Source organism: Branchiostoma floridae, chromosome 15, assembly GCF_000003815.2.
Source record: "Branchiostoma floridae strain S238N-H82 chromosome 15, Bfl_VNyyK, whole genome shotgun sequence".
Lineage (NCBI taxonomy): Eukaryota > Metazoa > Chordata > Leptocardii > Amphioxiformes > Branchiostomatidae > Branchiostoma > Branchiostoma floridae.
In genome coordinates, this window is record NC_049993.1 from 208,654 (window position 1) to 221,791 (window position 13,138).

At 41.7% G+C, this 13,138-nt stretch overlaps 1 protein-coding gene across 6 annotated transcripts in view; it reads left to right on the forward strand.

Moving 5' to 3' along the window:
* The first annotated feature begins 4,321 nt into the window (after window positions 1–4,321).
* Window positions 4,322–13,138, forward strand: part of LOC118431463 (FRAS1-related extracellular matrix protein 1-like) — a 38,245-nt gene continuing 29,428 nt past the window's right edge. For 3 of the 6 annotated variants that reach the window (XM_035842700.1, XM_035842702.1, XM_035842705.1), the window contains exons 1-2: window positions 4,322–4,453; window positions 11,411–11,643. In XM_035842700.1, coding sequence (XP_035698593.1) covers window positions 4,363–4,453; window positions 11,411–11,643 — 324 coding nt within the window. In that variant the 5' untranslated portion in view covers window positions 4,322–4,362. Of the gene's footprint in view, window positions 4,454–4,478; window positions 4,634–11,410; window positions 11,644–13,138 lie in introns of those variants that run through there. The other 3 variants (XM_035842701.1, XM_035842703.1, XM_035842704.1) reach the window with 3 other exon arrangements.

Below are 13,138 nucleotides of genomic sequence, written 5' to 3' on the forward strand. Positions count from 1 at the left end.
AAAAATCAACCCGAACTACGGCGTACGTAGAAAAATAGTTTTCACGGCTAGGTTTTTCCGTAAAGGTGGGTTCACACCTGCATATATTTTTTTGAATAAATTATACGCCACGCCCATCTGGCGTACGAATCACGACTTCCGCGTATCCATTCCGCGTATGGTTTGCATATGAAGTGCGCAACACAATTTTTCGTTCTGCGAATAGCTGCGTGTGAGTTACGTATGTTGAGCGTATTCCGGACGCACACAACGTCTGCCGACCACATGGCTGACGCACCTGCCCTTGTATTCCGAACGCATTTCAGGTGTGTCATAGGAACAGTTTCTGTAACACACTTTCGTTTGCGAGCATTGCCAATTCAGTATTTTGTGTCAGAGGAACACTTTGTATTATGTACACGTATAACGCAAGTAGAACAATGATGAGCAAACAGTGACTCGGAGGTTTTTTTTTCATTTGTGAAATAGTGATACTTCAAACATTTAAAGAAATGTGGGCCACATTTACAATAAAAGGTATACGCACGTGTATAAATCAAATACCCATGCTTTGCATGTATTATACATCGTCAACTACTGTAAAGATATTACATACATATACAAACACACACTCCGCAAAACGTATTCAAGATGTGTATCAAACGCGTAAATTAAACAATTAAGAAACCTTACGCCCTCTTTCAAAGTTTATTTTGCATCCTTATATGATGTGGTTCTACACACACAAAAAGTAGTACTATCAGCAAATAAAGTCAAATACATCTGTTACACAAAATGACACGTGGCAAACAGACTAGAACTTGGAGCTCTAGCGGTAGTCACGGCTGTTACACATGGGTGTCGGATGCAGAGCCAAAGCCACCAATGTCAACCCGGCTGAATCTGTAGTCCGTGTCGACCAAGGCAAGATGGATTAGAACCCCTTGTAAAATGGAACCACTTTTCCGAGGACTTTGGCAAGCTTCGTGCTTTCCATCTACCACTCCACAGGTCAGGTGTGAGGAAAATTCACCTTTTGGTAGAACGTGATCAGCTATCTGACGCCATTGGTTGGATGTAGTATGGGCAAACCATCAGCTCATCCAGGTACGTCGCTATGCATCATGATGGTGGCTTCGCATACCTCTCGGACAACCACTGAACATATGGTGTTCTTTGGTACTCGCCAAGGTGTTGGAGGGTCAACGCTAGCTTCAAGCCTGGGTCCAGGGGGGTCTCTTATTAACCCTATTCAGACCGGGCTTTTTTGGTCATCCCTGGACCGGGGGTGGTGGTGTTGGGGGGGGGGGGTGCTTTATGCCCTCCACTTCTAAGTCCTATAACTCTTAAACGACGTGCCGTAGGGCCACCAAATTTTCATGACATGATATCGACATGATATCTGACAAGTATTTGACATTTGACGTTACGTTGACGTAAGATGACGTAATTATGACGTCATCGATTTGATTATATTGGCCGGACCCATGAAAAAAGGGTATTCTCAGAAAACTTCAACTTATACTACAAAAATTTAACAACAAGTGCAGATCTGTATCTGTATCTATATAGCCGGTATAACCACCGTTCGGCGTAACACACCAGTTTTGCAGGCACGCGGCGCGGCAGCAGCTGTTTATATTACATCGAACGACTCGTTACCCCTAACTTTTGCACATCTATCTGCAAGCGTTCTTAAAAACTACCGAGAGAAGATGCCCCTACCGTACGTGTGTACTTGGTGATAACAAGTTCCACTCTACGATAGTTCTGGGAAAGTACGATTTTTTGAACACATCAATCCTAGGTTGGTATTTGAAGGCATGACTGTTTCTTGTTCTTGTTATTAGATACTTATCCGTTGGTACGTCCACCAGTTTATTGGTCATTTTGTACATCATGGAAAGTCTGGACATTTTCCTTCTGTCTTCAAGTGACATTCACTGCAAATCTGTTTTCATTTTGGTAACACTAGAATCCCTGTTATAGTTGTTTGTGCAGGCAGCTTGGTTCTGTACCCTTTCAAGTTTATCTTTGTCTTTCTTTGTATACGGGTCCCATACTGTAGCGGCATATTCAAGGTTAGGTCTTACTAGTGACGTGTATGCAAGTGATTTTACCCTGGTTGGGCATGCCCACAAGTTGCGTTTGATTACTCCCAATGTCTGTTTAGCCTTGGTTGTTATTTTGTTAACATGGACACCCCACTTCAGCCCAGTTGTTAATTAACAGAATAACAGAATGATAATGTTTATTACGACTTGTATTGCCAATAGCAACATCAATGACGTCATAAAATGACGTCATGCACATCTAAGATACAAGTTAGGCTCCGCCATATTATATCCACCACCATGAATTTTTTAGACTAATTTTTTTGCAACAAATAATCACAAAGGGCAATGGAAATAGACTAAATGAATTCATTTAGATTCAAATTAGCATAATTTATGCATATATAATTATGAAAGATATGCTAAATAATATAAGATTTTATTTATGTAACAAAATAGCAGTAATATAGCAAATAAATGTGAAAAATACATTGTTAGAACCAAAAATAGTGATTTTTGGCAAAACTGCCTGTCAACAAACGGTTGCCATGGCAACACGAAAAAATGGAAAATATGTCAAACTTCGTAAAATTGTTGCCAACTATATTTTGGCTTTAGCGTAAGGTGTTCTGGCGTTATAGGACATGAAAGTTGGCGCAGGCCTCAAAAGCCCCCCCCCCCCCCCGGGCTGAATAGGGTTAAGGTGCCTTTTTTCGTCAGTCTTACTGTCACCCTCTCCAGCAGTTCATCATACATGGCAATGAGCATTCACATGAAGTTGTGGAAGTCCTTCGGATCCTCATTTCGGAGCTTAGGCCGCCATCAATTTATGATATACCCCAAATTCTTCTCCCTATCCATGGTCGGACCCAGACCGGGTGCTTTGGCGTGCTTTTCTTCCTTGCTTTGACGAAGGAGATGGAGTTGTAGATTCATGATATCATGGTGGGGTTGGATGACAGCAATCATGAGGTGTCGTCGGTCCTGGCCTTGACCTGCCATCTTAAGGAGATCTGTCATTATTAATGAATGAATGAATGAATGAATGAATGAATGAATGAATGAATGAATGAATGAATGAATGAATGAATGAAAACCTTTATTGTACATTCATGCCTCGATTGGCTAGGTACAGGTCACTGATAACAGACATATGCAGAGACAACAAGTGTCACAAAATGCCCAACTATTAATTACAGGACTTGGCGGATAGGCCCAGACCTGGTCGGAAGTTCCCTTCACAGTATAACAATTCGGTGCACTGTAGAGAAACTTGTCAACGCTGTGTGGCAGCTTCCTATTTTCATTTTCTACCGTCTTAGAAGTCATATCACAAAGAAACGAGAAGAAGCCGAATGTACGCAGTAGAATACGATTCTTGAGTAGTGTAGATTCATTGTATCATTATTACCTTTGCCAGAATGGCTAAGGTTATGTTTTGGGCGTGTTTGTGTGTGTGTGTGTGTCTGTGTGTGTGTGTGTCTGTGTGTGTGTGTGTGTGTGTCTGTCAACAGCATAACTCGAGAAGCCTTGGATGGATCCTGATGATATTTGGTACAATTGATACAATTTGATATTGATTAATTGTAAATTCAATTTGCATAATTAATGCCAAAATTTTACAAACCAACTCCAAGCATATGCCATTATAAAATAAAATGAAATGAGTAACGCATTTGTCTGCAGACACCCAACAAACCTGGTTTATTTGGCAAAGGTATGTGTTCGTGGAACTCTAGTTATATCATGTTGTGTCATTTAGTGTGACCTGTACTGAACCCAGTGGGTATGTATGATCATGTATGTATGTACAATAAATGTCTTCATTCATTCATTATGCTCAGCTCTACATCGCCCCAAGTAGAAAATTTTGCGCCAACACCGCCTGCATTCAGCACCATGTTGGCTTGATTTCGGGAAGATGACCACGACGAGTCAGGACGAGTATTGGTAGTGGCGGGAAAGTCATGTGACCAGCTCTGATTGGCTGGCCTCTCGGTTTCTTCATCATCATCCTTGCCGCAAGTCAGTCTTCGCTGAGGTGGGCCGTCATTGTCCTCCAAACTCTCATGTCAGTCTGCTGCTGCTCGCTGCACCCCCTCCCATGTGCATCCCATCTCTGCCAGATCCCGGTTTGCCAATAGCCAAATCGCTATTAAATAAAGTGGTTCTCTGAGCAGTTCTTTGAGCACAGCGAAAAAAAAGACAAATTAATTCGCCCGCTCGCATCAGGTTTGGGTTCCCAGTGTATGTCATACATATAATGAAATCAACCTGGCCTGAGCCGGGCCTGTTGTTGTTGGGCCCGCCAGCTGGGCGGTGTTAGCTTATGTTTGACAGCTGCGCCTGGCAGGCAGCAGACATCACACGGTGGTGGGAGCCGGGCGGCCATTGTTTTCGGGTTTGCCGGGGCCAAGAAGGTAATTATGGCTCTGGTCTTCTTCTTCTTCTACATGAACTACAATGAAAGGTCCTTGGCCTAACGTTATTATATTGTTAACTGTAACGTTGGATGGTTGCATAGGTTGACAAGAGGTCGAGGACTGTATGTAACGTTCTTTCCTGGATGCAGTATCAAGGTATCAACTTGAAAGTTGAAGGTAACTTTTCACAAAAATTTGATTATGTTCTTCAAGACACACCAGACACGTAACGTTACATGTATATCAAGATCTTGGCTTTATGTATTCTCCACATCGTTGTTTTTGTTTCCCTGCTAAACGTCTATTTACTTCACTAGTCTCTAGGTTGTACATATTTAATTTATGTTTCAAGTTCGTTTCAAAGCTGCAACAACAGCTTTTTATATATAATTTGAAAAAGAGGCTCATTGGTTTCAATTACCAACTTACGTTGCGTTGCTAAGAATGCTTACAGTTACAGCCTTGGGTTTCGCACTTCCCTCTGAAATTTTGGGGCTAGAGTAACCTGGATACCTGAAACCCACCTGCCTGAGACCTCAGCCCAATCTCAAAAATATCTTTTGAGGGTCTTCATGAGGGGTCCCAACAGGGTTTACGGAATAGGCTGGGCTGTCTACCTGGGCTGGCTATCACGTCAGGCTTCTCGGATCTACGAAAGTCCACTGGTACAAAAGCTGTTTAAACAGTAGGGGCTGTTTGTGCTCAGGGAAGAAACTATGTGTAAAGGATCGGTGTGTTATTAGGGACTGTATGGAATTTAGTGAGGGGGGAGGGCCGGTCGTTACCCTGGTCCCCAGAGAACAATGCTCACGACTACGATTCTTTCCCGAACCCCTAACAACATCCCCCTTAAATCGAATTAGCCAGCCCGCGGAGATACGTTGCCGTAATTCCCTTAGCCGGCTAAGTTGTACTCTGATATCCAGGGTAGCCGGTCGTCAGAGTTTCGGGTCAAAACATCCCCTGGATCCAATTTTTTTTTTTTTTGCTAGGCCCTCCTCCCAGGTGAAAATTTTTTGCTAGGCCCTCCCCCCTCCTACCAACTTTGAAAAAATATTCAAGACGCCAATAAATCACGACTGTGCTCAGGTTTGGTAATGTGCTTTGCCTCAGATTTATGATGCTGGTTTTCATTGCGAAACAAATCTATCACCCCTAGCAAACAAGGGAAACTGAATGGCTTAAAACATATGCTTATAGAGGGATAAATATCTGCTTCATATGGACATAAATATTTGCTTTATAGAAGCTATTTAATTGTTTTGATATCCAAACAACACCTAAAAAGCATTTGAACCTGGATTTCTGTGGCGTATGCCTTGCCCCTTTATATTGCAAGTTCGTGGGCTCTAAGAAGCCTAAGTTTTTGAGGGCGACATCTCCAACACCATGTCTGGCCCCAAAGGTGCGAGGCGTTGCAAGGGAGGTCCGGGGAAATTTTGACATCGTTACCCTCTTTAAAGGCTATTTTATATAGTTTCATGGAAATATTTTGCTGGCAGACAAAGCTAAGTTTAATAATGGCATTTCTTTTAGAAATACAAGGGTTCCAGCTTAAGTTTTTAGCCCAGAACCTCTGGGTTATGTAACACACACAGCTCCTTCACACACAGCCCCTTCACATACAGCTCATTCATAGAGTTCCCCTGGCAACGGCCCTCCCCCCTCGCTAAAACCAACCAAGTGTCAATGAATATCTTCTTTTATATTATTATTAACTAGACTTCCACGAACACATACCTTTACCAAATAAACCAGGTTTGTTATGTAGAATGATGTCTGTAGGCAAATGCGTTACTCATTTTATTTTATAATCATATGCTTGGAGTTGGTTTATAAAATTTTGGCATTAATTATGCAAATTAGATCCCAATTTACAATTAGTTAATATCAAATTGTATCAAGCATTACTTAAGCTATCAGCATACCAAAAATCACGAGGATCCTTTTATCCATTCTTGACTTATTCTCTTTCAAAGTCTTTAAATACACCTCTTACTCTCTTCCCTCTTTCTCAGTTACATACGTGACAACTTTGAAAGTACTATAATGGAATGCAGTGGATTTATGAACTTTTCCTAATCAATTATGCAAAACTAGCTGTTAATTTGCATAATAAGTATCACATTATATAAGTCTTCACTTAGGCTATTGACATGCTAAAAATCATAATGATCCATCAACACATTCATATTTTCTCATTAGTTATGCAAATGAGGTCATCATTTGCATGATAAATATGTATTCTCTGCTACATATGTGACAAGTTTTTTAAGTCCTATCATGGAATGTAATGGAGTTATAAAATGTCCTCATTAATTATGCAAATTAGCTGTTGATTTGCATAATTGGTATCTCATTATGTAGGTCTTCACTTACGCTACCTACATACCAAAAACATGATGATCCGTCAACATGTACGTATCTTCTCATTAATTATGCAAATGAAGTCCTCATTTGCATAATTGATATCTATCGGCATTTTTCTCCTTCCCAGCTACATATGTGACAAGTTTGTAAGTCCTATCATGGAATTCAGTGGATTTATAAACTTTCCTCATTAATTATGCAAATTAGCTGTTGATTTGCAGAGCTCTATGCGCATCCATTCTGCGCAGCCCTCTCTACGACAGGTCATACGCCGGAGCACAGTTTGTCCTGGCTTGACCCCGCTGCATGGGTGTAAGCAAGTGCCCGTTGTGCAACAAAAAGACCTCAGACCTACATAATGTTTGTTCTTTTTGATATCTACAGGCTTTGCCCAGTTCAACCATATAGATATTTCATGCATTGCAAAATGATAGCGAACACTGTAGCTTTCAAAACATTGGCAGTTTTTGTCAGTTTATTTGTGGTTGTCTTTTTTGCAGTTCACCATGATCCCATTAGCTAACCCCACCACGTGATAGCCCGGTTCCTCACCTGAACATTGATACCAAACTTTCTTGTTTAATTTGAGGAGCAACAGGTTTGCCCCGAAATTATCTTCTAACATGCGCAAATCACGATGGTGAAGTTTCGGTCTGGTTGTAGCAGGCCACGCACACTACCCTGCGTTTTGACCGTATTTTCATACATTTCGCATGGTGTCACAGGCCTCATTTCTTGGTACGAGAAGCTGAATGGGTCTGATTGTCAGATGCAATATAATAAGTGACATGATGATAGACAAGTACACATAGACACAGGGTTTTAGTGCAAAGTCAGACTTTTAAAAAAACATCAAACTCCTGGTCCGAACGATAGAATCCAGCCGGTACGTTCCATTTTCTGTGTCATGGGGGTCAGGCGAGTTCAAGTCTGATGTTGCAGCGTTTGGAAAAGTTGATAAAACTTACGGCTCAGGACTTGCCGTCGCAAATAGACTTCTTAAAACCCACTGAAATGAAACTGACATTAACCAGAAGCCAGAATAAGTGGGCCGGGATTCATGTGCAAGCATATTGATATCAATACTTCATGTCTAAGATTTGTAAAGCATAGTGAAAGATCAGTGTGTGCGGTTTCACGTTCGAAAAAAGATGCCGGGAAATTCGACATGTTGTTGCATAATTTCGGGGCAAACCCGTTGCTCCTCAAATTAACCGAGAAACTTTGGTATCAATTTAAAAGTGAGGAAATTGGCTATCACACAGTGGGGTTAGCTAATGGGATCAAGGTGAATGGTAAAAAAGACAACCACAAATAAACGGACCAAAAAATGCCAATGTTTCGTAAGCCACAGTGTTCACTTTGCAATTGCACAAAATATCTACATTGTTGTATTGTGCGAAACCTGTAGATGTGAAAAAGTGTGTACATGTACATTATGTAGGTACGAGGTCGTTTTGCTGTACAACAGGTAGTTGTTTATAGCCATGCAGCGGGGTCAAATCAGTTCGCGTCAAAAGCCGTATCTTAGAGAATAACGCGTTCTAGGGTGACCTGCGGTTCGACTGCCCTAGCAAGCCACTAGGGGGCCCATTATCGAACTTGACCTTCGTTTTCCCGACCCCTACCCACGGACCAAATATCATTAGGATCCATCCAAGGCTTCACAAGTTATGCTGTTCACACACACACACCCACACACACACACACACACACACACACACACACACACAAACACGCCCAAAACATAACCTTAGCCATTCTGGCAAAGGTAATTAATTCTTCGGGTTCTTTGTTTTTTGTTTTGAATTGTTTAAAGAGGTCCCAGAATGCTGGTGGATTCTCGTTGGAAAAGGTTTTGAGTTGATTTAGGATGTGTTTTTGTATTCTACTTTGTTCTTCTAATCAACCTTGTGTATTCTTTCTTTGATTTGAAATACCGGCCTCTTATGAAAGGATCTTGTGAGGGTTTTTTTAAGCTAAGCTTAGTGAGATTACTGAGGCTTCCTCTTGCAGTGTGGTAGTTCTCTGAGAACAATTTTTTATTGGTTTTCAAATCGTTTTTAAAAGAAGGACATCTTTTTTGTGTGCAGAGTAGACAAAGAGTTTTTGCCGGCTTGTTGTAGGGGTGCAAGGAAGTTGTTTAAAGCTGAATCGACCGAGACCGGTGTAGGGTCGTAATTCTCGTTATAACCACATTAACGAGTATACCAACATAGATATGCATGGTCTCATCAACTTTGCAACATCCAGTCTTCCATTGAACCATTGGGACTCTAGGCATTTCGTGGAACAAGCCGCAAAATGCAACAAGTGACCATAGGTACAAATGTAACACACTTTGTTACGTAATTATAGTATGACAGTTGTGTTGTTTTCAGTGGTGTGTGACATTGGTTTATTATTCATCGCCTGTAGCTTCCACCAAGGATTTTTGTCCGTCAAGGTTGACGGATTGGTTTTAATATTTTTCTGTCACACGCAGCAAATTTCCGTCAATTGACGGAAAAACAGATGTTCGCTAGAGCCCTGGATATGTGATGATTATGATACTCAAAGTAGAACAAAATTTGTCAGGAATACCAGAAACAGTTTGTTGGTCCACGATGTCAGCTGTTGTCACCACGAACGAGCATTTGTTCAATCACATCTGTAACTTCCGCCGCATCAGTTATAACCAATGATATTGACAGTCCCAAACATCGAATACGACGAACAAAAACAACAAAACGAAACCCAAATGATCCAAATTACAGAGAATATAGCGGCAATTTGGGAAATATTACGATAGGACGACATGCAAAAGAAACGTGCCGGTACAAGCACCCCGGTACGTATATATTCCTCTATCGGCATATTTTCCTTTCCCGTCGTATTCCCGCTTAAAAATCGCGAATCAACGTCCACCCTCCCCCTGCCCCCCACCTCACCCCCAAAAAAAAACTTTCGCCAAGGCCCCAGAGACGCTGGCGAAGGAGGCTATGACAATATGACGTGCACAAAACACGCAAATCACGCAACATCTGCTTGACAGTATCCTATTACCGCATGGCCTAGATAACGCAGACTTGGACCAATACACCAAAAGACGTACATTTTGTAAGGGTGATTTCTGTAATTATTACATTGATTATAAAAACAGCGCTAGCCACCGCGAAAAGAAAGGAACTTGCATCATCGCGCAACAGAGTACAGAGCTAGAAGACATGCCAAACCACATACGATTGCGACAAACGGAACATAGAGATATACATGTAGGTGCAAACACTCAAGGCAAAAACAGTTCACAATACTTTGTCGACAGAGGTTACCCTCCAGTCACAAAGTAAAAATAAAACATGTTTCATATGCATTTGCTGCTCACAGGACTGTTTTCTTATATTCCCATCAATTTTTTTTCCCTTTGCTTCATACTTTGTTTCATTTCATTCCTTTTCCTTCCTTTTTGCACTTTCATTACTTTCCTTTTCCTTCCATTTCCTTCCTTTTACCACTTTTGGTATACCGATTGAGAGGGTCCAGAAAAGGGTATGCTGCTAGATCATACTTGGCCGGTCGTACACTACTTAATATGCAGGGTTGGACAAGTCCACTAGCCTGATTGTCCCGGGCAAGTAATAAAAGTGTCCACCGGGCAAGTGAATGTCCTTCCCCACTTGTCCGATCGAGCAAGTAACATTTTTCCATGAGATTTTGATATACTTGTTGCTTATTACAGTTACCGCATCAAGCATTGGTCAACACAGAAAAATAGAGCCAATAATAAAAGAATTCCATCGCTGCACCGCAATTTAGCCATTACAATTGGCTGCTGTGTGCTTGGTACAATGATGTAAATTGATGAATGAATAAACCTTTCATTATTATTGTTGGGCATCTGGTGTTCGCAAAACTTTGGAGGAGTGTGGTTACCCTTTTGTTTGGCAAGCCCGTAAGTCAACAGATCCAAACATATCCCATCTAATTTCTGCAATCCACCAACGACTGAATGATATTTATTTCCAGAATTTTCTAACCAACATTCATAATGATAATAAAGGTTTACGTGCGAAAAACAAACTCCGAACGTACAGACTACTGAAATCCACATACAATGAAGAGCAGTATTTGAAAATCACAAACATTCGGCATAGAACTACCATTGCCAAACTAAGAATCAGTTGCCACCGACTGCGAATTGAATCGGGAAGGCACAGCCGCACTCCTCTAGAACAAAGAATCTGCCAATTTTGTACCTCAAACATGGTAGAAGATGAAGTGCACTTCACTGTTGATTGCGATATGTATGCGAATGATAGAAATACTCTATTTAGTTATATAGAAAGTAGATTCCCTCATTTTAGACACATGAGTAGCACTGACAAGTTTATATTTCTCATGCGTTTTGACAAACCGACAATAGCGAAACCCATACAGTCCTACATTTTCACTATTACCAAGAAGCGAGAAGAAGCCGAACTTTTGTGTTAGACTAGATTTGTGACACTTTTATGTATGTATATATCCTGATTTGTTGTGACCTGTACTTAGCCCGGTTGGGCAAAATTGTACAATAAAGGTCTTCATTCATTATTATTCTGTCAGCAGGAAGGATGGGGCTCTTTGTCCTGTGGATATTTCTGCTGGTGCAGACTTGTGCTTCTGGTAACCTCATCCAGTCACTCAAACCTATGAATGTAGCCATTGGGAAAACAGCATCATTATCAGACGAACATGTGGTCTTCAACCTTCCATCTGACACAGATAACAGCACCTGCAAAGTTGAGGTGGTCCACAATGAGCCGATGTTTCAGCGGGTTGGGGTGTTGCGGCCTCAGGTAGGTTCACAGCTGACTCACGTGTGTGAAACTATTCTCCTGGTGTGGAAATGTGCACGAGTGCGAATTTCATCACTTGAAGGCCAGCGGGCGATCGTAAGCCTACATTTTGTATACTGGTCACTAGGGCTGGGTATTGGTACAGCGTACCGGTGTGACAGCGATCTCGCCCCCCCCGTGATCTCGCCCCCCCCCCCCGTGATCTCGCCCCCCCGGGGGCGAAATCACTAGCGATCTCGCCCCCCCGGGGCGAAATCGCTAGCGATCTCGCCCTCCCCGGCTAGTGATCTCGCCCCCCTACCTCGCCCCCCTTTAGCGATTTCGCCCCCCCCCCAAAAAAAAACGGGTTTACATGACATTTTAGAAGTTGATTGGTATAAATCACAAAATGCAGTTTCAGAATGATATAAGTACACGAGTTTAATACATAACTCCATTCATAGTATCAATATTAACGTAATTACATGGTAATAAGATAGTTGAACTTGTTTCAGACAAGGAGGGTTGGGTCCCTTGTATTCCCATTATTGCATATACCTGAGTCTTGAAATAAGATGTATTTCATTGTATTCACCTGTCCTCAAACAACCTATATATCTCCAATATATATAGACCAGATAGGGTATTATGCAGATGAGTAAAGTGTCTTTCCTTTGCCTATAGACCAGATAGGGTATTATACTGGTGAGTAAGGTGTCTTTCCTTTGCCTATAGACCAGATAGGGCATTATACAGGTAAGTAAGGTGTCTTTCCTTTGCCTATAGACCAGATAGGGTATTATACAGGTGAGTAAAGCAACTTTCCTTTGCCTATAGACCAGATAGGGTATTATGCAGGTGAGTAAAGTGTCTTTCCTTTGCCTATAGACCAGAAAGGGTATTATGCAGGTGAGTAAAGCAACTTTCCTTTGCCTATAGACCAGAAGGGTATTATGCAGGTGAGTAAAGCAACTTTCCTTTGCCTATAGACCAGATAGGGTATTATACCTGTCAGGTGAGTAAAGCAACTTTCCTTTGCCTATAGACCAGATAGGGCATTATACAGGTAAGTTAGGTGTCTTTCCTTCGCCTATATACCAGTTAGGGCATTATACAGATAAGTAAGGTGTCTTTCCTTTGCCTGTAGACCAGATAGGGCATTATACAGGTAAGTAAGGCGTCTTTCCTTTGCCTATAGACCAGATAGGGCATTATACAGGTGAGTAAAGCAACTTTCCTTTGCCTATATACCATATAGGCCATTATACAGGTGAGTAATGCGTCTTTCCTTTGCCTATAGACCAGATAAGTATTATACAGGTGAGTAAAGCAACTTTCCTTTGCCTATAGACCAGATAGAGCATTATACAGGCAAGTAAGGTGTCTTCCTCTGCTTCTTAGCCAAGGGAGAAAATAGACCGCTACACCACCGGGTCATTACCCTTTCCGGTGCCCAGGGAAAGGGAAGTCGCTTTTCCTGACGGTATCTATACCCTGTCCGGTGCCAAGGGAAAAG